The sequence below is a fragment of the Oreochromis niloticus genome, linkage group LG8, assembly GCF_001858045.2.
Source record: "Oreochromis niloticus isolate F11D_XX linkage group LG8, O_niloticus_UMD_NMBU, whole genome shotgun sequence".
Classification (NCBI taxonomy): domain Eukaryota; kingdom Metazoa; phylum Chordata; class Actinopteri; order Cichliformes; family Cichlidae; genus Oreochromis; species Oreochromis niloticus.
The window spans coordinates 12,750,437-12,774,422 of NC_031973.2; the positions used below are offsets into that span (position 1 = coordinate 12,750,437).

Consider the following 23,986-nt stretch of genomic DNA (forward strand, 5'->3'; position numbering starts at 1 on the left):
TCAGTCTAAATGTGCATTTTGTTTGTTTTCTGTATAGTAGCTGTGTTCACTTTTGATAACTTTGTGATGTTAACAGGCATTCAGAGAGACTGTTAACACCACAGGTACCTGGACGGATCACGTGTTTCTAAAACCTTATAAACATCACGTGCTACATGTTCTTCTGCTTGGATGAACCACAGTTTGTCTCTAGTATTAAAGCTAACACTTAACATTGACATGTGATGTATTCTTTTCCTGCTGCTTGGGAACTTGGCACACATTTCTTAAAAAATCCGCTTAATAGTGATATATTGTGAGTAATGTGGATTTGTTTCCCCTTCAAAAACACAGCGTGCTAGTGTACCTCAGATTAAAGTGACCCGTTTGAATGTACTCTAAATGTTGCATGTACAATGGTTGATGCTGCCTGGATCTCTTGTTGTCATGTGCACGTTGTTTTTGTTCGTTCTTTTGATAGAATTTTATAGCTTTCAAAATAAATTAGCAACAATAATGATTTTGCACAAAAATTCCAGAGCAGAAGTAGATTTTCTTTTTTTGCTCAAATGTAAAAACTGCAGCATTCATGCCTACTTGAGTTAGTAATTCACCACATCACCACCAGATGGCCCTGCTGCCCTTTAATAAACACAAGACCCTTGCATAAAGATCACAGTGAGAAACGGACTGGGATGAAGACTGGAAAACCTTTTTCCTTATTACTGTTTTATATTATGGGAAAAAATTGGCATCCATACTAAAGTGAAGTAATCTACTTCTTTCTTCCAGCATATCTTTTAGGAGAAATATTTCAGGAAAAAATAGCAAATCTGTCATGGAATATGCATCATCTAACTTATGTGTGCTTTTATGCACTATAAACGCTTTCAAGTGTTTTTTTTTTCTTTTTGTCTTTTCTGAAGGCACTTGCAGGTTTTTCTAGAGGTGATTCTGTTTTTGTGAAATACCAGCACCTTTAATCTTTTGTTTAGGAGATTTCTGTCATCTCCTCCTCTTAATAAGCATTAGTAACAAATGCAAATATTTAAGAGCTGTAAAATCAAATGTTATTGTCCTTATATCTCATATGACCTCAGTGGCTCTAAGAGAAGAATCCAGGAATCCCCAGAGATCCATGACACATAGCCAAGGTGTCTGCAAAAAAAAAATATTTAGCTATAAATCATCAAATTGTGCATATATAAATGTTTTATTTATGCCAATTAAACATGAATTATGTGTCTTTAACCTCCACTTATGTTATCCTTGGGCCAAGATTGGCCTTTATAAGACCAAATTTGCCATGATGTTCATGCTTGGCTCATTAGCAAGTTCATTAGTGAACATGGAAAAACATTTCATCACATAGTAAAGTGACACTAAGCCCAAACAAGCTAAATCTGTGTTAGCATTATTAGGATTTTTTGGGGTAAAAGTCTCCAAAAAGTCTGAAAAAGTTAAAGAAGCCATATTTGAGGTCACGGGGTCATGTTCACGTGAGGGGAAAGGGTGTAGGTTTACAGGATACCAACAAAGGTTAATCTTGTACATCCCAGCAGCAGCCGTCCTCCATGCCCTGTTCTTCCTCTATCCCTTCTTCCCTCAGAATGACCCTCAACATTAACCTGCTCTTCCTCTCCTCTCATATGAACCCTTGACTGTAGCCAAGACGCCTGCCTACAAGAAAATGAAACTGGCATGTTGTTTTGATTGCGGTCGCTCAGAGCGGGACTGCACTTGCATGCCGGTTAATGTGCGTTGTAACATGGACTCCCCTCAACGGGACATCCCACTCTCTGCTGTCTCTGTTAATGATTGCTCAGCCACTTTACGTGCCTGTAAGTTGTCGCCATGACATGTGCTCTTCAGTGTTGTAACATGCACCGTGTGTCTTTACTTCTGTGTGCTGTCAAATTTAAGCACCCGTGTTGTCACTGTCACGGATGTAGATGTTGCTTTGGTGTTTTAGCTTTCTGATTTTTGGTGCTCTTCTCTGTCTGTTGCTACGTTTTGCAGTGAAGCATGCTGGTCTACTGTTTTGCTGGTGTTTTGTCAAGAGAACGTGAATTCAAATTGAAACGTAGTTTAAAATTAGATTGACAGTCACTAATGCAAACTTTTTGCTGTGTACAGCAGTATTTGTTTCCCTCCAGTGACCTCATAAATATATTAAAGTCAAAGCCGTGAACAATGTACAGCTGTGCATCCCTGCAAAAAATCTCACAATGCACAGTTACTGTGCATTTTCCCAAATAATTATTCTGATAGGACTGTCTAAATCTTATAATGATGTCACTGGAGACATAAATTAACATTAAAAAAAACCTTCCATATAATACTTCACCACTGTACCCTGGAGAAATGGGTGAACAGGATAGGATTTGAGGTATTTGTATGTGTAGGCGTCTCCAACGATTAATTTTTATTTATTTTTTTTTAGTAAATAATGCTCTTGAGAGCACCTGAGGGGGTATTGTAACGATGACTATAACAGTACATATTGAGGTTAACATATGGGTTTTATTAAATTATAATCAACAGCTTGAACAAGAACTGGGGGTGAAATCTCCAAAGCAGACAAAGTTATTGGCTGTTTTTGCTGAATTGTGATTAAATTGAGAACACAAAGCAGCAGGGTTGGAATGTAAGAGGAACAAAAGACGGTAGAAGAGTGCTGGATCATATTGGAGTTTAACAAGCGGACTTTAACAGAATTGAACTGCGTATGAATTTCTAATTCAAGTGTGATTTCCCTTTTAAAGCCAGGGGGGTATGTTAAATCGTACTGATGTGTCGCAGGAGGCATGAAGAATGTGTCTGAGGTTGCAGAGCATTGATACAATTTGCTGGAAAACATTGTAGACTGTCATACATTTTTAGTGAATGACTCTTGATCAAAAACCATTCTGCGTATAGCCGAACACGTCTGGGCGTTTTTACCCCTCAGTGTGTCTTCCAGGGTTGTGTGCTGTGAGCGTGGCCTGGCTAGAAAGGCTCGAGCAAGAGCTCCAGAGTTGCTGTCGACACGGTGCGGGAGATGCGTGGAGCGAGGCCTTATGCGGCCTGACATGGAAATTATGTTTGCATTTTCATTTTTGGAGTGCTACCGGTTGTCATGAAACTCAGCCTGACAGTTCCTAACCACCAGGCAGCCGAGTGCCCCCGCCCCTCTCCTTTTCTCTCGTTGTGGGACAGATGCTAGCCTGTTAGTCCTGTGACTCTGCTCGCGCCCTCCGATTGCAGGCGACAGATGCCAGGACCAGCACGGTCCCTGTTTGAACATTGCTGTCAAGGTCCTGCCTTAAGCTCAATGCATGACCTTTAATGTAAGCAAGGGGTTGAAATAAGTTACTAATGAGCATGTGTGGGACTCACCGAAAGTTACATACATCTGTGCAGGTTGTCTCAGGCATGGGAAGGCATAGGAAAAGCAGCTTTTGAAAAAATAAGACAGTAACACTTCTTAAGTTTTATGCACTGTGCGCTGTGCGCAACATGCCAGAACATAGATGATATATAAAAACCTGCTTCTCACTTGAGTATTCATTTAATGCTGCTAAACTTACATTTAGCCTTCACTGGAGGGTAAATATGAGCAGCTATAATAACTGATACTAAATAACTGGTAATAATAAATAATTATCAGTCACACAAACGTGGTAATATTTCAGTCTTAAATTCTTAATGGGAGTAAATAAGCTTTTCAAAGACACCAACTTGGACTTAAGGAACTGATCTACAATTTTCATCTAAATTTAAAGGTAGCCAAGATATCTGGTTCTCTTTTGACTTGAAAATAGCCAAATCACTGCTTAGAGTGACACCGTAGATATTTAGCAGATGACTACAAACATAGACAGCGAGCTACTCTTTAATTACTGACCACATCTCTGAAAATCAGATTTCTAACTGACCTGTTTTACTTCTCATTGCTTTGTCCGTGTTGTCTCCACGGCCTCAATTTTTTTTAAGTGGCTTCAAGAGAAATCCCTCAGCTTTCTGTTCACAGTCGTCACTTATAATTTGCTCTCATTACGACCTGTTCTTCTCTGTAACCTCTCATCCGTCTCTGCGTTTTTCTCAGCTAAAAATAGCTATAATGGATATATCAAATCAAGTAAGTTTTGATTTCCATTCTCTCTCTTTGTCTCGACTCACTTGTGTCTAACCCCTCCATTTGTGCATTGTCAGCTATTAATATTTGAACTGTCCCTGACCTGCTGTATTTCACTGTCCAGTCTGTCATCATCATCCATGACTGTGTGTCATATGCATAGCATTAGGAAACAGTTTTGAGTTGATTCTTTGTGTTAGGTATGAGTTAGGGCTCAGCAGCACCCTCATGGCATCTTCACCATGAGTTGTGGATAAACCAAGTTTGGACAAAATCACTTAAAAACATTAAAATTAAATGTATGCAAGAAAATAATAATTGAGTAAAACATATTAAAATGCAAAAAGCCGATCTTAAACTCTCTCAGCTCTCGTCCAACGCTTACAGGAGTGTGAAACTAGTGGGTAGTCCACTTTAACAGGATCTGTGATAGGCAGCAAATCTGCCACATTGCGTTGTCCTGGAGAAGTGCTGTGCATGTTTGACGTGGGGCAGATGAATAGTGGAGGTCTGGAGCAGGAAGGATAATCTGCTAGACAGCTGACTGTTGAAATAATCATCTCTCTTCTCCGGTTTTAGCTCCCAGACATTTTTGAACTAAGGAAAACACAGCTCTTCTGTCTCTTTTTATCTTTACCAGCCTCACCGCTATTATATCGCTAGTATTCAAATGTATATCGAATTCATTCCTCCCTCCTTCATCAGGCATAAACTGCATGTAGCAGCTAGTGGCTGCTGATTCACACTGTCACCTCCTTGTTCTGGTAGCATAACAATTGCTAAAACACCTGAAAGCATATTTATTAATTCATGTTTATTATAAATATCAAAGTAAATGTCAAATCCAGCATTTCATTGGTGGCTACAGGAAGTGGTTAAGTGGTGTTAAATAAAAATGAGCTTTTTTTTAATTATTCAGCCATTAGCATTCTTGTGCCAGAAAGAATTACCCCCCTAAACCAGTGACTGTCCTTTAATTATGATAAGAGTCACAAGATGTTTTATTAACATACACACAGCTGGTCTTACGGAAGTCGGTTTAAATCAAATCCTACCTTGTGTTTAGCTTCAAGAATTAAAGGATTAGTTTGCTAAAATCACAAAGAAAGTGCCATATTCTGCTTTCTCATTTAGATAACTTTAGCTTTTTTTTTCCTATCACGGCATTAAAATAAGATTAGAAAAACGGCAGCTATGTTTCTACAGCATCCACTATGAGCTGTTTCTATTCTTCAGTATGGCATGAATATTATCCCAGACCACGGTAATATCATTTGTCAGTTTGTTTTTCAATGTTTCTTAGCATCACAAATGAAATTTTATTCCCTAGTTTTGCACTGTCTCTTCAAACCTTCTGCAAATACTACCAAAACCGTCAGGTCGACTAGATACCCAAAGAGTTAACAGGGGAGCTGTGTTTTCTGTGATTTGAGTGAACTAACACCTAAAGAAAAAAATCAAATAGTATTGCATTGTATAGCTGCTGACTTTGACTCCTCTTCATTTAGCAGTAAACAACAGTCCCTTAATCCAGCCTTATCGGTACAAGTCAGCTAAACTGAACCACACCTCAGCCAGTGAGGTCTGTAAGGGGCCCCGTAGCGGAGTTGCTGCTTTATCGGTCCGTTTGGTAAACGACCGCAAGGGAAGCCTGCTGCCCCCCGCTGAGCCCTCCGCTCTGAGACTGAGCTTCGTGGGCTCCGAGGACTCGGGCCAGGTAGGCTGGCCGCCAGGGGTGGCAGAAGAGGTCAGCTGGCTCCAGCGAGCCCGTAGCCTGCCGGTGAAATACAGATACCGCCCCGGTCACTCCAGTAACGCCACACTCAGTCAGAGGCAGTGTAAGGGCCACATCCCCCCACATCCCTCTTACCCTCAGCGTGTTTGGCATTGCACTCAACAACAGCACAACCCAAGCATGTGCTTGCCAGTCTGGAGTGGTTGCATGTGTAGCATTCCTTACTAATGACCCAGTGTGTGCAGCTGTCAGCTGTGAAACATTAAATATTGAACAGGCCGAGCGAGATGTGAAGGGCCAGTGTGTTGGAGCATCCCTCTCGACTGGAAAGCACCCCCTTTCTTCAACGTTTTCCATTATGGTGTCAGTCTTCGACATGCTAGCGGTGCTTGAAATCATGTGTTCGTCGGCGGAGGAGCAAGATCTTTGGGACTTTATTAATTTTAATGAAAGCAATTGCAGTTTCTTTGTTTAAAAAAAGAAAGAAAGCCAGAAAAGACTAAAAAAAAGAAACTGTTCACAGCTTGAACCATCAGTTATAAGGTACCCGACTGTATTTTCCATGACCTGTAACAAGCTATTCCCAATGAACGATGGCTGTTAAAGTGCTATTAGTAAAACACTTTTCTTGCTGCTTGTATTTATTTTACCAGCGACTGCCACAGAGTAGAGTTGTTTTCTGCAGCTGTAATATTAGCTTGTAAAAATATTTGCCTGATTACTTTACTCGGGGGTAAAAGTTATAATTCGTTCCCTATGAAGAGCTCAGTGCAGTTTGCTGAAGTGATAAAGACAATGTCCAAAGGGCATCTCAGCTGTACATAAATCACTCTGGCACAAGGACCAACCTAATTGTATAAGCCAAGGGCACCACTCCCAAGATGAACAAAGACCAGAAATCCAGGATTCAATACTGACTCAAAGCACCCTTGCTTGTAGTCTTAGATGCTTAATATTTATAGGTTATTACCTTAATTAAATGAGAACATGAGTGATTAGTGTGAGCAACAGTGATGCAAGTCTAGGTCTATCTGTACTACAGTAATCTATGATTACGAAATCACAGCCCTCTTAACAGCACTTAAGTTATTTGTGGTGCTACATTATCTGAATGACAAAACTGTTGACAGGTGGATTACAGCAGTTCAGTGGATTAGTGCGTATGGTAAATAAAGCCTCCCAGATTAAACTTTAGCAAATGGCATGATGGTTGATAATGGCACTACTGCATGTTTGCATCTCCATACACAACCATGCAAATGATGTGCTAATGTATCCTGTCTGCATTATGCAAACATTGGACTGTTTCCTGCTACCCACTGGTTAAATTGTCCTGTCCCACTCCATCTTGTTCACCCAACCTCTTTCCACTCTGTCCCTGTATGTATATTATCTCTTTGAATTCACTGACCTCAAATTGTGCTGTGCTGTTCTTTTGTTGTCCCTGCTGTGTGGATCTTTGCTTGACTTCTGATCATTTCCCGCCATCATGCTGTTTCTTTGGCATTTTGTTGCAGTTCAAGAGGACCAACAATCAGCACTATCACCCAAAAAAAAGCAACGTAATGGAGGCATGAGAAATTCTCCAAACTCCTCACCTAAGATTATGAGGTAGGTACCACACGGAGCTATCTGTCTTTGGGTTTTTACACATATAAATTCCCTCACCATAAAAATGCAGATAGCTTCTTTAATAGCCAAATGTTAAACGGCAACAGAACACAACAAACTGTAATCACCGCTCAGTTTAGTTTAAACACAAAAACTACTTGGTTAGGTTTAGGCTTGGTTTAAACTAAGCTTTATCACAACATTAACCCTATATGTGCCTTCAGGTTTGACACCAAAGGGGTTCTTTAGCGTTGTCTCTACGCTATCGCTCGCTGGATGACAAATAATGACCTTAAATTAAAAGAGCAATACAAGTCATGTTATTCTCATTGGTTCAAAGAACTATTTTCCAAAATACACCCTCTTGCTTCCTTCACAGATGGTTCTTCAGTCCATGCCTCCCCCAGTGTTAAACGTCTTTATGTCGTTAGGGATAATACTCTATTATTTACATCAATAATGTCTCACATTCAGCCTACATAACGATTAGGACAACAAGATGGCCTATACCCTTTCCTTTTTCAACACAACACACAAGTTCTTGTTCATGCCCTGGTCACATGTAATGCCGTTCTCTCTGGTTTCCCCAATGAACATCTTAATCTGCTCCAAATGGTACTGAATTTGGCAGGAAACATCATCATCTGCATCAAGTCCACCAATCCTATAACACCCCTCCTCATCCAGCTCCAGTGGTTCATAGTCAGAGGTGCACATAAGTGGTCCGCAGGTGCGCATTGGCTGTCAAAATAAAAGACGTGCACCAGATAAGAAGTTGCAACGCGCGTTTGCGTACAGAAGATTTTCTGGAGGAGGACAGACATTTGTTTAGAACTCTTAAAGATGTCGAAGAAGCAAGCTCCTTTAAGCAATTACTTTGGTGTTCCTCCACCTCCAAAGAAATGTCAGAAGGAGTCCAAACCGCAAAAGAAGCGCGTATTCTTGGAAAAGTGGTTGCAGGAGGTGAGCTGGCTTCAAACAAATGATGAACGCACAGAGATGTGGTGCAGAATATGCCGTGAAAATCCCACTCTAGCGGACAAAAACAGTGCCTTTTATATGTACTCAAACGCGCGTTGCAACGTCTTATCAGGTGCGCGTCTTTAATTTTGACAGCGAATGCGCACCTGCGGACCACTTATGTGCACCCCTGTTCATAGTTCTTTACCAATACATTACAAGATTCTGTTCCTCACTTTCAAACCTCTCTCTATGACCCGGGTCCTCCCACATATTGTCCAGATTTCTTTCAACCTTTCTTTCATGTGTTCTTTCAGTTTTCTGATTAGTTCTAGGTAGTTTTAGACCTAGAACAATGGGTGCCAGAGCTCTCCGCTGAACTGAATCCATTGCATCATTGCGTCAATGCCAAAGGCCATGTTGTGTGCATCTGTGAGACACCAGCAGCTCTGACACAATGGGAATCAGAATGACCTGGTTATGATTAAGGAGTAGGAAATGATTGCCTGTATACACAACTAGTAAATACAGAGAAACCGTTTAAATTCACTTGATGAATCAAAGAGTTACTCTCCTGTTAGCTGAACTTGGGTCTCTGAGCGAGGGAAATCTTAAGGCTATTTTCCAGCAAAATATTCCAAGATGTTCGGCAGCTAGCTGCTAACTTTGTTGATATTTGTTATATATTATATTTGTTGCTTAGTGTTGGGAGGGTAACATACAGACTAGCTTCCTGCTCAACATAAGAGTGATGACACCAAAACAACTTGCCGGACGGTATAAAAATACTCTGCGGGGATCTCCAGTCAGGTGATAATCCTTTGTTGGTTTATAACTATAAGTATAATCATATAATCTCTTTCACATTACACATATCAATTTAACCTCTTGGGGATATAAATGTAGTCATTAATGTAGCTTTAACAAAGCTTTGATGAAGAAAGTACAGATACCTGTGCTTTAGGAAGAAAACCAGTACTTGTTGGATTAAGCAGAGCATCTGAAAGAACATTTTTCTACGCTCCTGTTTTCATGGAAAATATGTCAGCCTCTGAGATGAGCTCTATGCCACAAGGTTTCATGTGACACCCACAGACTACAGTTCTTAAACAGGCCTGGCACTAATGACAGCACCAGGCAGTCAGAGGGGCTCTAAAGGATAGATAGCCCAAGGCTATTCATCTATTGTCGGATCCCTCTGAGGTCTTTTCAGCACGTAAGGCCACAGATGATATGTATCATCACAATGAAAGGTGAATTCAAATGCTACCTTGCTTTTATCTTGTCTCGTGAAATTAAATCGTAGCGTATTGATCTTGACTGGAGATAACACTGTTATTCAACAAGAACCCATTAGAGGGACGATAATAACAGTAGTCACTGTCATTAAGTGCAATGTTATAAGGAAGCCAGGCAACAGGGAAGACCTGCAGCCTGATGTATACAAAGTGCAACAGCACAAATGAAATTTAATTAAACCTGACAGATGACTTTATGTTCCCACTGCTAATATGGCTGCGATCTGCTTGACATTTGGAATTCAAACCCACGTATGTCTGTATTGTTTAATACCATCAGATACAGTACAGATCAGCAACATTCACTAGTTCTGGAAAAAAACCAAAAAAACATTGCTTTGTATTATAACTAAAAGTGTCGGTATGCATACATTACCATTTCCTTTGATGTCTGGTCTCTGTTTTTTCCAGGTGGGCGTTTGCCCTTTTTTTATTTGGTTCAAAGTGGTTTGAAAGTTGAATCGCTCCAGGTGATTTCCAGGCTCTTGGGTAACAAAACCAGGCTTTTCCAATGCTATAGCCATCAGCGAAAAATCAACACACCAAACCAATCCATCTACTTGCCATGCTAATACTGTGCAGTACAGGTGGATGTGATATTTCGTGCAGCGTCTGCTGCCTACACGCTAGAGAGGGATTCGCCGTGGTAGCCTAAGGGATACTTCGTTGCAACAAGCAGAGAAAAAAACATCTGGGTGTATACTATATCAAATGTGTTTTTACAGGACCCGCGGCCTCAAGGCCTTTGTAAATAAGTAATGATCAACAGATTGGCTGTGGGTTTTGAAGAGCAGGCCTTTGTCAGTTTTCATGATGTGCCGGGTTTTCAAAGATTTTGCCTGCTCTTAGTGCTTGTGTTAGAGAAAGCTAGTGCAGTGTTGCCGAATTAGAAGATCGACATAATGTGCATGTCTGCCTTCTTCTTTATGGCTCTCTCAGCTGTCATTACGCTCCTCCAGAAAACACCTGGCCTTATGTTTCGGGGTAATGATGTGTGAAGTCTTGTCAAACGTGTCATCATAAAGCAGTGAATTATGCTGCTGATCAGTTTGAATCTTTAGAAGTACACAGAAGTGACACTCACGGACACTTCTGCGCTGTTTAACGAAACAAACCACGCAAGGGCGGAAAAAAAGCGTTTCCACGAGACAGTTCGCTTCTAGTTCCAGCAAACTAACATGACCTGTCTGGAACTTAGCAATGACGACCTCACTGAAATTAACACCATTTCCACGGGCTCCTTGATGGGTCATAAGACGCATCTAACTGCGGGATGTCACAACGCGTTTGGTCACATCGGAGTGCCGTGACATACACGTCATGTCTGTTACAGAACTGCTGAGGCAATTGGCAGTGCAGGGTAGTGACAGGCCGTCATGGCTGACAGTGAGCGATAGCTATCCTGGCAGAGCTCTGCCTCACCAGTCATCTTCACAAGGACAAACTGAAGTGACAGCGGCTCCACTGAGTGAGTGGTGAAACATTTGACTTTTGATGAAATATTTAGCCAAGGTGTAAAACCACTAAATGCTTTCACTCTTATTAGAATTTGAATTGCACTCTCACATGGATTTTAAGCACCGTAATTCCAGTTATTTATGATCATTTATGATTGTCCCGGCTGTAAACCTGTAAACCTGCAGTTTATCAAAGCTGCCACCTCCGCTTCTTTTGATTACACCAAAAAAAGAAAAGCGGCAATGTCTGATTTCATGCAACCGACAGTCCAAAAGCAGCAAATGTGAGTGAGTCTCATTGTTTTTAAGACCCCCACTTTCGATATATTGGAGTGTATTTTATTATTTTTTATTTCACGTTTCTGTTAACATTGTACTTTAAAAAAAAAACAAAACAATGTGCACGCTTTGACATCGAAATTTCATCATGCACGCGCTTTTCAAAGTGAAGCCGCATTGACAGAGAGGTAGAAAAGACATTTCCCTCTACTGCTACTTATATTCTTGAAAGGACATCCAGGTCTTGCCTGGGGGTATATGAGCCCAAAGGCGGGTTTTTTTCGGCTTCAGTCTCTTGGAGCCTGAGGGATGGTAGTTTCAGCTGACACTTTCATACATACTTAACATGTTACTTAAGGTGCCCATTCTTTTGAGGTACTTGGATGGATTAAAGAGACGCTCTTGTTACGAGGGGACGACTTGAACAATTTAAAAGGTTTTGGACAGAGACCGAAGACTGTTGTCTGGATTTTCAAAAGATAGCATCTTTAACTTTGATCTGAATCTGACAAAGTCGATTTAGGGCAAAGGGATTTGTGTTGGGCAGTACTACCAACGTGGCTGGTCACGTACATCGGTTGGCTCGGGCGATCTTTATGTGAGTTTTCTTCCACAGATAAAAAACTTTTCGTTGGGATCAGCTTGATGAGATGTTAAATTTGGGCAACTTACAAATTTCATACCATGGATCATGTGTTTGATTATTCTATTACATGCATCAAAACTTTTTATTTAAATTAACTGTATGACTTCATAAGATCATATCCCCCTGACCAGAACAAGCATGATAGAAATGCAGGTATACATGTTGGGAGACAACTTTTAGTGGTCAGCGTTAATGTTCACCAGTGAAATTAGTTTATATAGTTCTGATGGTCTGTTTAAACATTAATACCCTTCACTTTGGAAAGCAAATACGGTTGGGCAAATTGCTGAAATATTTAAAGTCTGGTCTGTTAAAGCTTTTACCACGCAGCGCACTACGTCAAAAGCTGTATGCAATAAGGGGGCGTAATTGCATCTCCGTGCTCATGCCAGTCAACGCAGTGTGTTGCTGCCATCTTCTTCCGCCTGGCTGCCGCTGCTGATGTCACTCCGCTTGATGACATGGCAGTTTTGTTGGCATTTCTGCAGATGGCCTCTGACAGGAAAATGAAAAGAGGAAGCGGAAAAAATAGGAAGAAAGCAACCTTTTTCTTTTCTTTTTTTTTTTTTTTAGTAAAAGCAACTTATTTGCAGATTGCCAAATATTCTTATGGTTAATTTATAAAATGTATGAAAAAGAAATGTGTTTTTTGTTCCAATCAATGATCTTCTTTCACTTTCTTCCTCCCATCTTTTTGTTTGATTAGACATGACCCACTCCTCATCCTGGGAAACGAGCAGATTGAGAGCATGGACGAGAACGTAAAGAAATACGACTCCACGGGGATGTTTCACTGGTGCCCGTCCAAAGACATTGAGAAGGTCATCTTGGTGGGTCCTGCTCCTTCGCTCGGTACACGTCATTTGTCCCTGACACTCTTCTCCCTGGTGACAGATGTGTCATGTCACAAAGCACTATCAGAGGTTGACAGGGCACTTAAACACTCTGTAATGAGGTGTTTGACATGTCATTTGCTACAAGAGAGCCCTGCACTATAGAACATTTCTTGTACTAATACATATGCCATTTTTCACATTACTTTCATTGCAGTGCAGAACTGCATGATATATTTTACAGGGGGACAGGCTCACTGCAAAAGGAGAAAGCGCTAACATTTGTTGGAAATGCCCATTTATGCAAATTCCAGCCAGGAAAATATTGATCCCTTATCCCTTTCTTTCCCTCTCAGACACGGAGTGAGGCAGCCATGACTGTTCTGAGCGGTCATGTGGTCGTGTGCATATTTGGAGACGTGAAATCGGCGGTGATCGGTCTCCGAAACTTTGTGATGCCTCTGAGAGCAAGCAACTTTCACTACCATGAGCTGAAGCATATTGTGTTTGTCGGCTCCCTTGAGTATCTGAAGCGGGAATGGGAAACTCTTCATAATTTCCCCAAAGTCTCCATTCTGCCCGTAAGTAGAGAAAAATCACTAATTTCAAATGTTTATCTAGATCACTTCAAAGTGATGCCTTTGCATTTCTAAACTGGTGTGCATATACTGCTCATTAACAAATGTATTTGTGGGAAACGTGATACTGTTTCATCAGTATAAAGAGGACATTATTATTTTGCAAGCTGTCCTGCAAAATGCTCATTGTTAACAAATCTTAAAGCCATCAACAATTTGTGGTTTCCGGTAGAATATTAAATCCTGGACATTACATAATGATTATTATTTATGCGCTTATGCTAGCAAAGGATTTGGCCAAGGTTAGGGGAACAATGTGGATTTGATTATGCAAATTTCTGCCTGGACTTTATTAGGGAAGCTATGCATGACTCCCAGAATAAGGAATCCTTATTTATCTCATATTGGACTTAGTTGCATCCTGTCAGTTCATCTGCTGTGTTAAACAAGCTTCAGCACCGTTCCTTCACCTTTTAAGCCAGATTTCTACTGATTGGTTTCAAATTTCAATCAGATGGATAGCAGGTGGCTCACAGCTAAACCTCTGTACCTGAATTGATTATATTGAGGTTATTCTCTCTTTCTGACATCATACAGTGCCAAAAGGAAAAAAAAGTCGGAAAGCTGAGCACCAAGGGCCGGATTTATAAAACGTTGCATCAGCACAAACTGGGTTTAGGTGTAAAAAAAAAAAATTAAAAAATGTATCATATTGTTAGTATTCACAAAGAGATAGCAGTGAGAAGATTATGCAACTTGAAGATGTTTGCAATTGACATATTGCACGTATGTTTCTGAGCGTTCCTTCAATAAGATGCAAAATATGGGAGGAGAATATTTAAATCAAGTGCACAAACCGATTTACCAATTTATGCGATACACACTATTTACTGCTAATTTTGTTAATATTTAACACAGAAAAAAAACATGTCTTAATTTGTGCACTTTATATGAACCGACTGTGCTTGTTTATAGGCACAACCATTAAACTAACCACACCCATGAGCACTATGAGGATTTCGCTCACATGCTTTTTTGTCCCATTTAGTAAATCTGGCCTGAAAAGTCTTACTTGCACATTCATTGACCTCATTATTTGAAACTTTGTTCATGTTTAATATGAGCATCCACAATTTTTCTTTGTTCCACCATTAAAAGACTTTGTGAAAGACAAAGTGCTGTCCTGACAAGCACATGAGGCCGACATAAGTTTCGAGTTTGCCTGCCGTTCAAAATGTTTGATTTATTTGTTGTACCTTATAGGTGAGATAACAAATTCTCTCCTTCACTTGTTCTCAAAGGGCACACCGTTGAGTAGGGCAGATCTGAGGGCTGTCAACATCAACCTCTGCGACATGTGTGTCATTCTGTCAGCCAATCAGAACAATATTGACGATGCATCACTGCAGGACAAAGAATGCATCTTGGCGTCACTCAACATCAAATCTATGCAGTTTGATGACAGCATCGGGGTCTTGCAGGCTAATTCTCAAGGTAAGGAGCGCCCTATCATAGTTCACTGCACTGCCTGGAAGGGACAGGGCCCTGGCACAGAGAATATTCCTCACTGGGTGCTGCTTGGCTGACCTGGTGTCACTGCGTTTGACAGTAAACCCAGCTGACTATTCCTCAGGTTACTGTAACAACTGGTTTCTTCACAAACTTAATTGGTGGCAACAAGCACAGCTCTGGCACAAGAGATTTGCCTGGCTTGCACATTGTTATTTTTCAATATCTGGGACTACTTTCATAAAACTAATGTGTGCAATGTATTAAAATTGCATGTTATAGCTTTCTAAATTACACTTGAAGCACTCCGTTAGCTTCAGATGGTCTTCAGTAACGGGCCATTATTTGGCACTGAGAGAAATCCTTTTAGAAACCTTTTGGCCTCGCGACGGGTGGAGGGTGTGGTGGTGGTAGGATCTCCACCAATTTCATTATTCCTCTAATATATGTATGACCTCGCATGGTGCTGCTTAGTCAGCAGTAAGTGATGGATATCACAACATACCCTATGTATTATACATACAGCATCACTGATTTAATGTGCTTACTTGTCAGTCTGAGGAAAGCAAGAAATGTCAAGTCAATTTGGATTCAATCTTGCGTCACTGATTTTCTATTTCATGACTCCATATTGTACATGCTTTTTTTTTTGCATATGTTTGTAAAATGTTTCTGTCTCCATGCACACACAATCAAAGGGAAATAAAATGAGCTGTTTGTCACATCTATTATATATAAATCAATACTGGTCGTTGTCAAGAATATGGTAACACTGCACTTTACACCTTACTAGCGGCTGCAAATAGATGAAATAGCCCCAACATATTAGTTCTGCTGATGTGCATTATCGTAACCTCTAAAATCAAGTACTGAACTAATATTAACTGATGTGCTTTGTGTGACATTTATGTCCATTAAGGCTTCACACCACCAGGAATGGATAGATCATCTCCTGAGAATAGTCCAGTCCATGGACTGGTGAGGCAGACCTCTGTCACCACTGGAGCAAACATCCCCATCATAACAGAGCTAGGTATGGTTTGCTGCTACGTGTTGATTGATATGCTAGCTTTTATGTTCTTTTCAGTGCAGCAGTTGTAAACAAATCTCCGAAAACACAAATTATGCAATTAGAGGCTGTCATGGCTTGATTAACTGTACTAAAAGTGGAATTTTTTATGCTTTTGTTTTGTCCCTTGTTGACATGTACCAGTAACTGTTTTTCCTTAACACTTGTCTAGCACCATTAGCAAAGCCAGGCAAAAAACTGCCTGTGATTTCATTCAGTCAGGATAAAAGCAGTGGGACCAGCATACAAATGATAACTGAGCTGGGTAAGAAGAAGTGCCTCTGTCCTGTACTGCAGTGTCGTAACTGCTGCTGCCTCCATATCAGCTTTCTTTTGATTTCTCGTGCTGCACAAGAGGCTCAGTCCATTCCCATGGCATCACTTTGAGCACATTTTACCCTTGGTTCTGGTTGAAATTGCCTGTCTTGTTTTGGCTCCCTATCTCAAAGCAAAATTTCTCCCTTTTATTTTTCTAAGAATTACAGGGTCTTTGATCCCTCAGAAGTCCTTGTGGCTGTTTTCATAGCATCTTCTGTCGGATCACATTCTCTGGCCCGTGCCCTTCTTTCATCTCAGCCCTGTCGATATGACTGACATTTATTTCTGTCCTCACAGAAGAAGCAGTTCTCCAACTAAATTTTACATCATTACTTTCTTCCAGCTACTGCATGTGTTTTTGTGCTCAAAGACATCTTTAAAGAAGGTTCTGGGGCAATGAAATACTTTCATTTGACTTGACATGCAAGTACAAGTAATTGGAAGCTCTGTCTTGGATTTACAAGACAAACAATGGCATAATGGTGTTACTGATAGCGACCTCAGGAGGACTTTAAGTTAAGGCCTGGAACTTTGACAATATGCATGGTGTCATGAGTGTGCATGAATGGCCTGGATATGGAATGTGGCAGAGGCAAGTTGGCCACAAGGCTGGATACAAACACCAGACACATTTGTCATTTTAGTTCTTTTAAAGAAACTAAAATGTGGTCCAAATTTGGAACTAAGTAAATGAGGAGAATATGCGAAACTATTCACCGATTTCTAATACAGTCCATATCTGCTGCTACTGACTGTTGTGCACAACCGCTGTACTGTTGTGTCCTTCTCTTCACGTGAATCAAGCATTTGCCATGTTGGACTTAGTGTGCAGTAAAAAAACAAAAACAAAAAACAAGCTGAACTGAAATAGCTAATAAAATGAACATGTTTACCCCATAGTGAATGACTCGAATGTTCAGTTCCTGGATCAAGATGATGACGACGACCCAGACACAGAGTTGTACCTCACACAGCCTTTTGCCTGTGGGACAGCATTCGCAGTCAGTGTGCTGGATTCATTAATGAGTGCGGTAAGTCAAAAGCAAATTTCTAATAACATCTGCCTGTGAACAAGTCAACTGCAAAATAGGTCAACTAAATAGTCGCGGTATCGACTGATATTAGCTATTTACTGATAAATCTGTATCAGCAGTCTTAAGAGCTTGAAAAGAAGAAGATTGGGCTTTTGCTTGTTTTACTTCAGTTCAAGAAGCAAAACATGGAGAATCCCAGGTATTTAAACCCTAATGGGGTTCAGCTAAGCTCATGTGATGATACACGTGTCCATCTCCAAAGGGGAAACTCCCACTAGGGTTTAAATACCTGGGACTCTTCAAACCTTTTGGTTATGGAACTGAAGACGCTTCTTGGATGGGAGGTGAAACGTCTTTGCAAAAATATAACTCTTAATAACGACACATAACAAATGTTTTTTTGTGTCGTGTGTCTAAAAGAAAAAAAAATAGCTGCCAATATATTGAATTTTATACTGCCAAATATCGGTTTCAGTATTGTATCGGTTTTAAAAATCCTATATTGGCCGAGCTTTACAACTAAATCTAAAAAAATAATAAAAATAATAAGTAGGCACATTCTGGTCCTCTGTTAAAAGAATGAATGACAAGACTGGAACTTGTACGAGGCATGATGGCTTCATTTGTCTGCCTTTCAGTTTGAGTGAGGTTAGAACAAAGCTGCCTTCAAGTGTGCTCCAGTGTAGACAAAGGTAATGCTACCTAATGGACAGCCCTCATCCATCATCTGAGTCAATAGTGCTGTCAGCAGCCAAGGGAGATGTCACCATGCTGTACAAGCAGGGGGAGACAAGCGACTGCAGTGAAAAGAAAAGGGGAGACATTTGCCCTTGTTAAAATCAGCAAAGCAATAACTGAGGAGGGATTAGAAAGATAACAATTACAGAGAGGAGTATATCTTCTGGCTTAGTGTGTGGTTTATAAAGTGGACTTTTTTTCTTTCTTATATAAAGCTAAGTAATAAATCCTTGAACAAGTGTGAACATGGACTCGCTGCTCTGATGGAAGTAGGTGTGACCTGCAGTAACTGGATTCTCCTGTCTTTTCACTCCATGTTCAGGCCAATGTGATGCGACAGAGCAGGGTTAGATAGCACCATTCAATCTGCCTGGCACGCTGAGAAGGTTCAGTTGTGACTTTGGTAGTGTTTGCTTAAGGACTCACCCCCCTCTAACTTCATTCCTTCAGACATACTTCAATGATAATATCCTCACCTTGATCCGGACGCTGGTAACGGGCGGGGCGACACCGGAGCTGGAGGGGCTGCTGGCAGAGGAGAATGCATTAAGAGGTGGATACAGCACACCACAGACCCTGGCAAACAGGGACAGGTGTCGCGTGGCACAGCTGGCCTTGTACGATGGGCCCTTTGCCGACCTCGGGGTAAGTGATTGGTCTTGTCACCTGGGGGCTAAGGACATCTTTGTCAGCTTGCTTTGTGGGAGCTGCTGTTACTGAAGGATACAGAGTAATAGGGATGGGGATGTAAAACTGTGTTGAGTGATTGTGTTGAGACATAGCTGAAATTGTATAAAGAATAGAAAATAAAGTTATAGTTATCTATAGAATGAGCATCAAATAAGTCTTTTGGCATTTATTTAAGATGTTAGTTTTAATAGCATATTGTTAATAGCATATTGACTGATTGTTAGCACTTACGTAGATGGATCAACTGAAGTGCCAGATGCATTTCTCAGGTCGTGTTTCAGGTCTTTTCTGGATGTTTCCTATTTCTTAAGGACACAGCTTTCACACACTGGTCATCTGCTGTAGATAGCTTTTTAAGCCTGCCACTTTTTCGTTTGTCCTCTACTTGTTCAGTTTCCTCAAATTTTTTAAGGACGCACTACACACCATGAGATATACCAAGTTTTAGGCTAATATATTTGTGGGAAATTACTTTTGTTGGTCCAAAAATACTATTTTTGCTGGTATTTTTCATAAACCCAAACCAACTAAAGACATGGGAACAAATGATGGGTTTTGTGACAGGTTGCTAGTAATGAAGTAACTAAAATTTAAATTTAAAATCTTCTTTTTTTGTTGTCCTAACTCATCCCGTCTGTTAGGTACCTTTATTTATGCTTGAATGATTCATATGATTTAAAACAAATCCTCTGACAGTGGTCAGGTACAAGAACTGAACTGAAAATGACTGAAAGCAGCCAATGTCCAAAGAAAAACTAAAAGCCTTCAGAAAGCCTGGAGAACTATTTCTGAAGACAACTTAAAATTTAGTCTGACTCCTTGGAAGCTAAATATAAACAAAGGAGGGGTGACTCAAGACTTTTGCACAGTACTATAAATGGCAGAACAAAGCTAATGAGCCAAGGAGGCTTCTTTTATTTTGTGCTATGGCTCTCTTAATATTCTCTAATATTCCATAAAATCCATCATTGCTTTACCCTGGTGACTGAATCCTCTAATTGTGGCAGTTCAACTTCAACTGGAATGAGTTAACTGTGTGCTGTAAAATGTTGTTGTTGAATGCTTGTGTGGCTTGTCGAGTTTGTAGAGTTATCTGCTTAATTTCCATGACTTTCTGCTTTATTATCCAGCTGTATCAGATAAAGACTTAATGCTATCACTTTTGATGGTAGAGATCTATTTGTTAATTTTATTTGAGTGTGGTCAGGAGGCAATTTTGTCCTTCATTTAACAGACAACAGTAAACAAAACAAAGAACATGCAAGGGAAAAGAAAAGACTACGTTGTGTAACACAGATTCTATTTTTCTATGACATTAACATGTATTTTTAGTGTTGGTTTTTCAAAATACAAATTGTGTACTCATCAGTTTTGTGTTGCTGTCTTACAGGATGGTGGTTGTTATGGTGACCTGTTTTGTAAAGCCCTAAAAACGTATAACATGTTGTGTTTTGGCATCTATCGGCTACGAGACGCACATCTAAACACACAAAACCAGTGTACCAAACGGTATGTGTTCTTGCATTTAACTGAAATCCAAATAATAATGGATTCATTTATTACTTTATTTATAACTGGCCTCACATCTGGTCCCTTTTTCCTCTAGATATGTCATAACCAATCCACCGTATGCATTTGAGCTGGTGCCCTCAGACCTGATATTCTGCCTGATGCAGTTTGACCACAACGCTGGCCAGTCTCGAACCAGCCTCTCCCATTCTTCCCATTCATCCCATTCTTCAAGCAAAAAGAGTTCCTCCGTCCACTCTATCCCCACCACCAACCGCACCAACCGAGCCAAAAGCAGGGACTCGCGAGACAAACAAAAGTATGTGCCCCTCTAAAGCTCTGTGACTGTCTATGTCCGTGACCGGTGCCTGCCGACAGTGTTTGCCTTGTTTGTCCAGACAGACTTTCACACGTCTGAGTGTCAAAGTGTGTATGTCCGTCTGACTGTGTATGTATGTATGTGCCACTTTGATTTTGTGTTAGCTGTTTTTTCCCACATTCTTGTGCATTTTTAAGCCAAGAACAGTAGTAACATCCTGACTAGTACACTTTGAGTCAAGTGCAAATATAGATCAGGGTTTCTACAACTAATTCTGTCCAGTTAACCGCTTACCAACTTTTAATTAACTACGAAAGCCTTACCTATACACACAGACCCATCTCAACCTCCATCTAATGTGGAAGAAAAGGATATTATTATATATGTGACACTGGCAAACACATCATACATGTTCTATGATGTAGTAATTACCCTCAGACATCGTACAACCTCCATCTTTCCTTTTTGTTTTGCTAATATCCAGCACCTCTGTGATTATGGCCACCGTCTCTTTCCACTTGTAGCATTCCAAGTTTTGTTTAATTTCGAATTAAAGCTGAAACTTATTGTACTAAACTTTTAAAATTACATGTCTTAAAGGTTCATGTCATGTCAATGAATTCTTGCACATCGTGTCCTCCCAATGCCTTTTGATTTGCGTTAGAAAGGTACGCTTTTAGTTAAATGTTACTTGCCACCGTGAACTATTAGTTATGTCAAGACAATTTGCAAGCATAAAATGTTACCGTTGTGAATAAAGTTTGACCCGCACAATGTGAATGTCACATTTCAGTTTTATTCTACAATTGTTAAACTTTGTGAAGAGACATTTTCATGTATTATGATTACCACTTTTATTACCAGTAATTAGACTGGTAAACTGAATCAGAATTTCTATGCACCGCTGCAAATTGGGCCCGTAACTCCTTAAAGTCAAGGTTCAATGAAGCAGCAATAGCTAGCATTTTTTCCCCTACAGAGTACTCCACCTGCAACCAAAGGAGCTGGAATCCTTATATCTTCTTATTGCCTTTGTGTTGATCTCACAGTTTAGGTCTTACTTCAGTTTGAAGAGTTACTACACCTGTGGTCTCCACAGATGACACTATAGTTGGTGTGAATCGCTAGAGGGAGGTGTTTCTGCTGTGGAAATGTACATGGAATCCTATCTAACTATTAGCTAGATGCAGGGATAGTTATTCAAAGTAGATTTTGTACTTCCAGATTTTATTACTTTAGCCAGACTTTCCCGATTCAACATCATGTTTGGGTTTAACAAGTCCCCGACCATATACACTTTTTTCAAGTGTGTGATAAGCTGACAGCTTCAACCATAGTGTATTCAAGGCACAAGCAGCCGACTGGATGATACCACTTCGATCAGTCATCAATCTTTTATAATGGTACCACGTATACCTACAACCCAGTGTTTAAATATTTTAAACACTGGGAGGTTTTTTTACCAGATGTACAGAAGTCAGAGGCAGTAAGTTTAGATTGTGTAGATAATTCTTCACAGTTGGCCCCAGCCCATTTTTAACAAAAGCAGTGTCCTCAAATGTATTTGGCTTTTCTTTCTCTCGATAACTCTAAAAAGGTAAAGAATCCATTTCCTATCCATAAGCTTTCAACTTGCAATTTGCAATATAGAAACATAACTGCTGTAAAGCATTACACTGTACAAGAAGACAGAGCCTCTAAGCTACACTTTGAGTTTCAGGACTTATCTGTACACTATGGTTGTTCTCTATAAGCTGCATCAATGTAGTGCAAGCCTACCAGCCTACCAGGTCCCATAATGAAATAATGCCTTTGTTAAGTACACTTAACCTGTACTTAGTGCAATATACCCTATTATAATTACACTGTGGTGTCTGGCAGGTGTTTGTTATAGAGTGCCTGCAAGTTGGCATAATGAATCAGGTGAATCATTTAATTAAAGACTGTAAGATGCATATATGAAAGGTTGGCTAGCAAAGTTTGATGTGATTAGTTTCATTGTTGATTTCTTGGAGTTTTGAAACCAGAGAGGATGGAAACCGAAGACACTTCATCGCATTCGCCATCACAAGTCTTTAGACAATGAGCATTCCCTGTAAATCCTCCTTTATGAGTCGAATAACAGCCACAATTTCCCAAATAAACAATATTATATGAAACTAGTGATTAAAGTCACCAGTTGCATGTTTACTGAGTTCATAGACTAAAGATGCTTAGGGCTGTTTTCCCATGTACATCTATACAACAGGAAGTCTTATTTGGAACCAGGGAAATAATTCCCTGCTGGCCAAAGAACATTAGGGCACTTCTGTATCGGCTCCACTCGTCAGTCTCAGGACCGACATCCATCTTTTATACTGTCTATAAGTATGCCTCTGTGCTATCGAATAACTTATTTAATGTCTTTACTAATGTATGTTGGACCATAAAGTACAGACTTGCTTGAATCACAAAAGCTTGTTTGTGCCATGTGCAGTATTTGTATTTGCATTAATTACCGTACAGAATGTTGTTAATCAGGCCTGTCCCCAAGAGTCCTGATGAACCTTAAGTTCATGGGTTCGGTTCATGGGGCCGGTTATATTCCCGGTATGGATGGGGTCTAAGTTTGTTTGGTTTAATTTAATTGTCTGTCTCTGAGTATATATTGATTACAGGTGTCTCAGTATTTTACTGTTATTAACACACTGAAGGGACTTTGCAGAATTGACAGAGGTATGCATTCTACAAATAATAGTAATATGATATTTTCACATTCATTCAAAGGGAATGCCCATGTATCACAGCTGCTGAATGAACACTACAAGCTTTTTATGGTTAACAATACTGCTCATGCTCAGTTAATACGACGCATTGCACTTTTTTACAGAGATCCATTTAACACACCGATGTATTCGTTTGATTTAAAAACATCTGACGTGCAGCTGCATGCTGGTAATTCCATCTGAAACTTGGACATAATTTTTTTAAAACTGCTTTAACAATAAGCATGGGAAGATTATGGCTGACATACATTATTATGCTGGATCCATAATAATGGCACTTAAAGATATTTTTACATGACCTATGTTGTTTTTCCATTATCTTTTTTTTGTGATTAGTGGCAACCTACTGTTTAACCTACTCTAAATCCATACGCAATGAGATCATCTGCTGTTTTTATGCCTCCGATCTTCCTGCTCTGCCTTTTATGTTATTAATGGTCACATTAGTATTTTCCCACTTAGCTTACGCGTAGTGTACTACTTTCTCTTTTCAAAGTGCAACAAGGATAAGTAGAGTTGGCCAAGGTATGGAAGTGAATGAA

General features: G+C 40.1%; 1 protein-coding gene across 15 annotated transcripts in view; it reads left to right on the forward strand.

The window, feature by feature from the left end:
- LOC100703246 (calcium-activated potassium channel subunit alpha-1) overlaps positions 1–23,986 on the forward strand; it is a 92,859-nt gene that overhangs the window by 65,235 nt on the left and 3,638 nt on the right. For 3 of the 15 annotated variants that reach the window (XM_025909972.1, XM_025909971.1, XM_025909975.1), the window contains 13 exons: positions 287–295; positions 1,647–1,820; positions 4,067–4,099; positions 7,349–7,442; positions 12,789–12,912; positions 13,272–13,496; positions 14,795–14,987; positions 15,922–16,035; positions 16,244–16,336; positions 17,290–17,420; positions 18,612–18,806; positions 20,242–20,360; positions 20,458–20,679. In XM_025909972.1, the coding sequence (XP_025765757.1) occupies positions 287–295; positions 1,647–1,820; positions 4,067–4,099; positions 7,349–7,442; positions 12,789–12,912; positions 13,272–13,496; positions 14,795–14,987; positions 15,922–16,035; positions 16,244–16,336; positions 17,290–17,420; positions 18,612–18,806; positions 20,242–20,360; positions 20,458–20,679 (1,726 nt within the window). The remainder of the gene's footprint in view (positions 1–286; positions 296–1,646; positions 1,821–4,066; positions 4,100–7,348; positions 7,443–12,788; positions 12,913–13,271; positions 13,497–14,794; positions 14,988–15,921; positions 16,036–16,243; positions 16,337–17,289; positions 17,421–18,611; positions 18,807–20,241; positions 20,361–20,457; positions 20,680–23,986) is intronic. The other 12 variants (XM_025909985.1, XM_025909984.1, XM_025909974.1 and 9 more) reach the window with 11 other exon arrangements.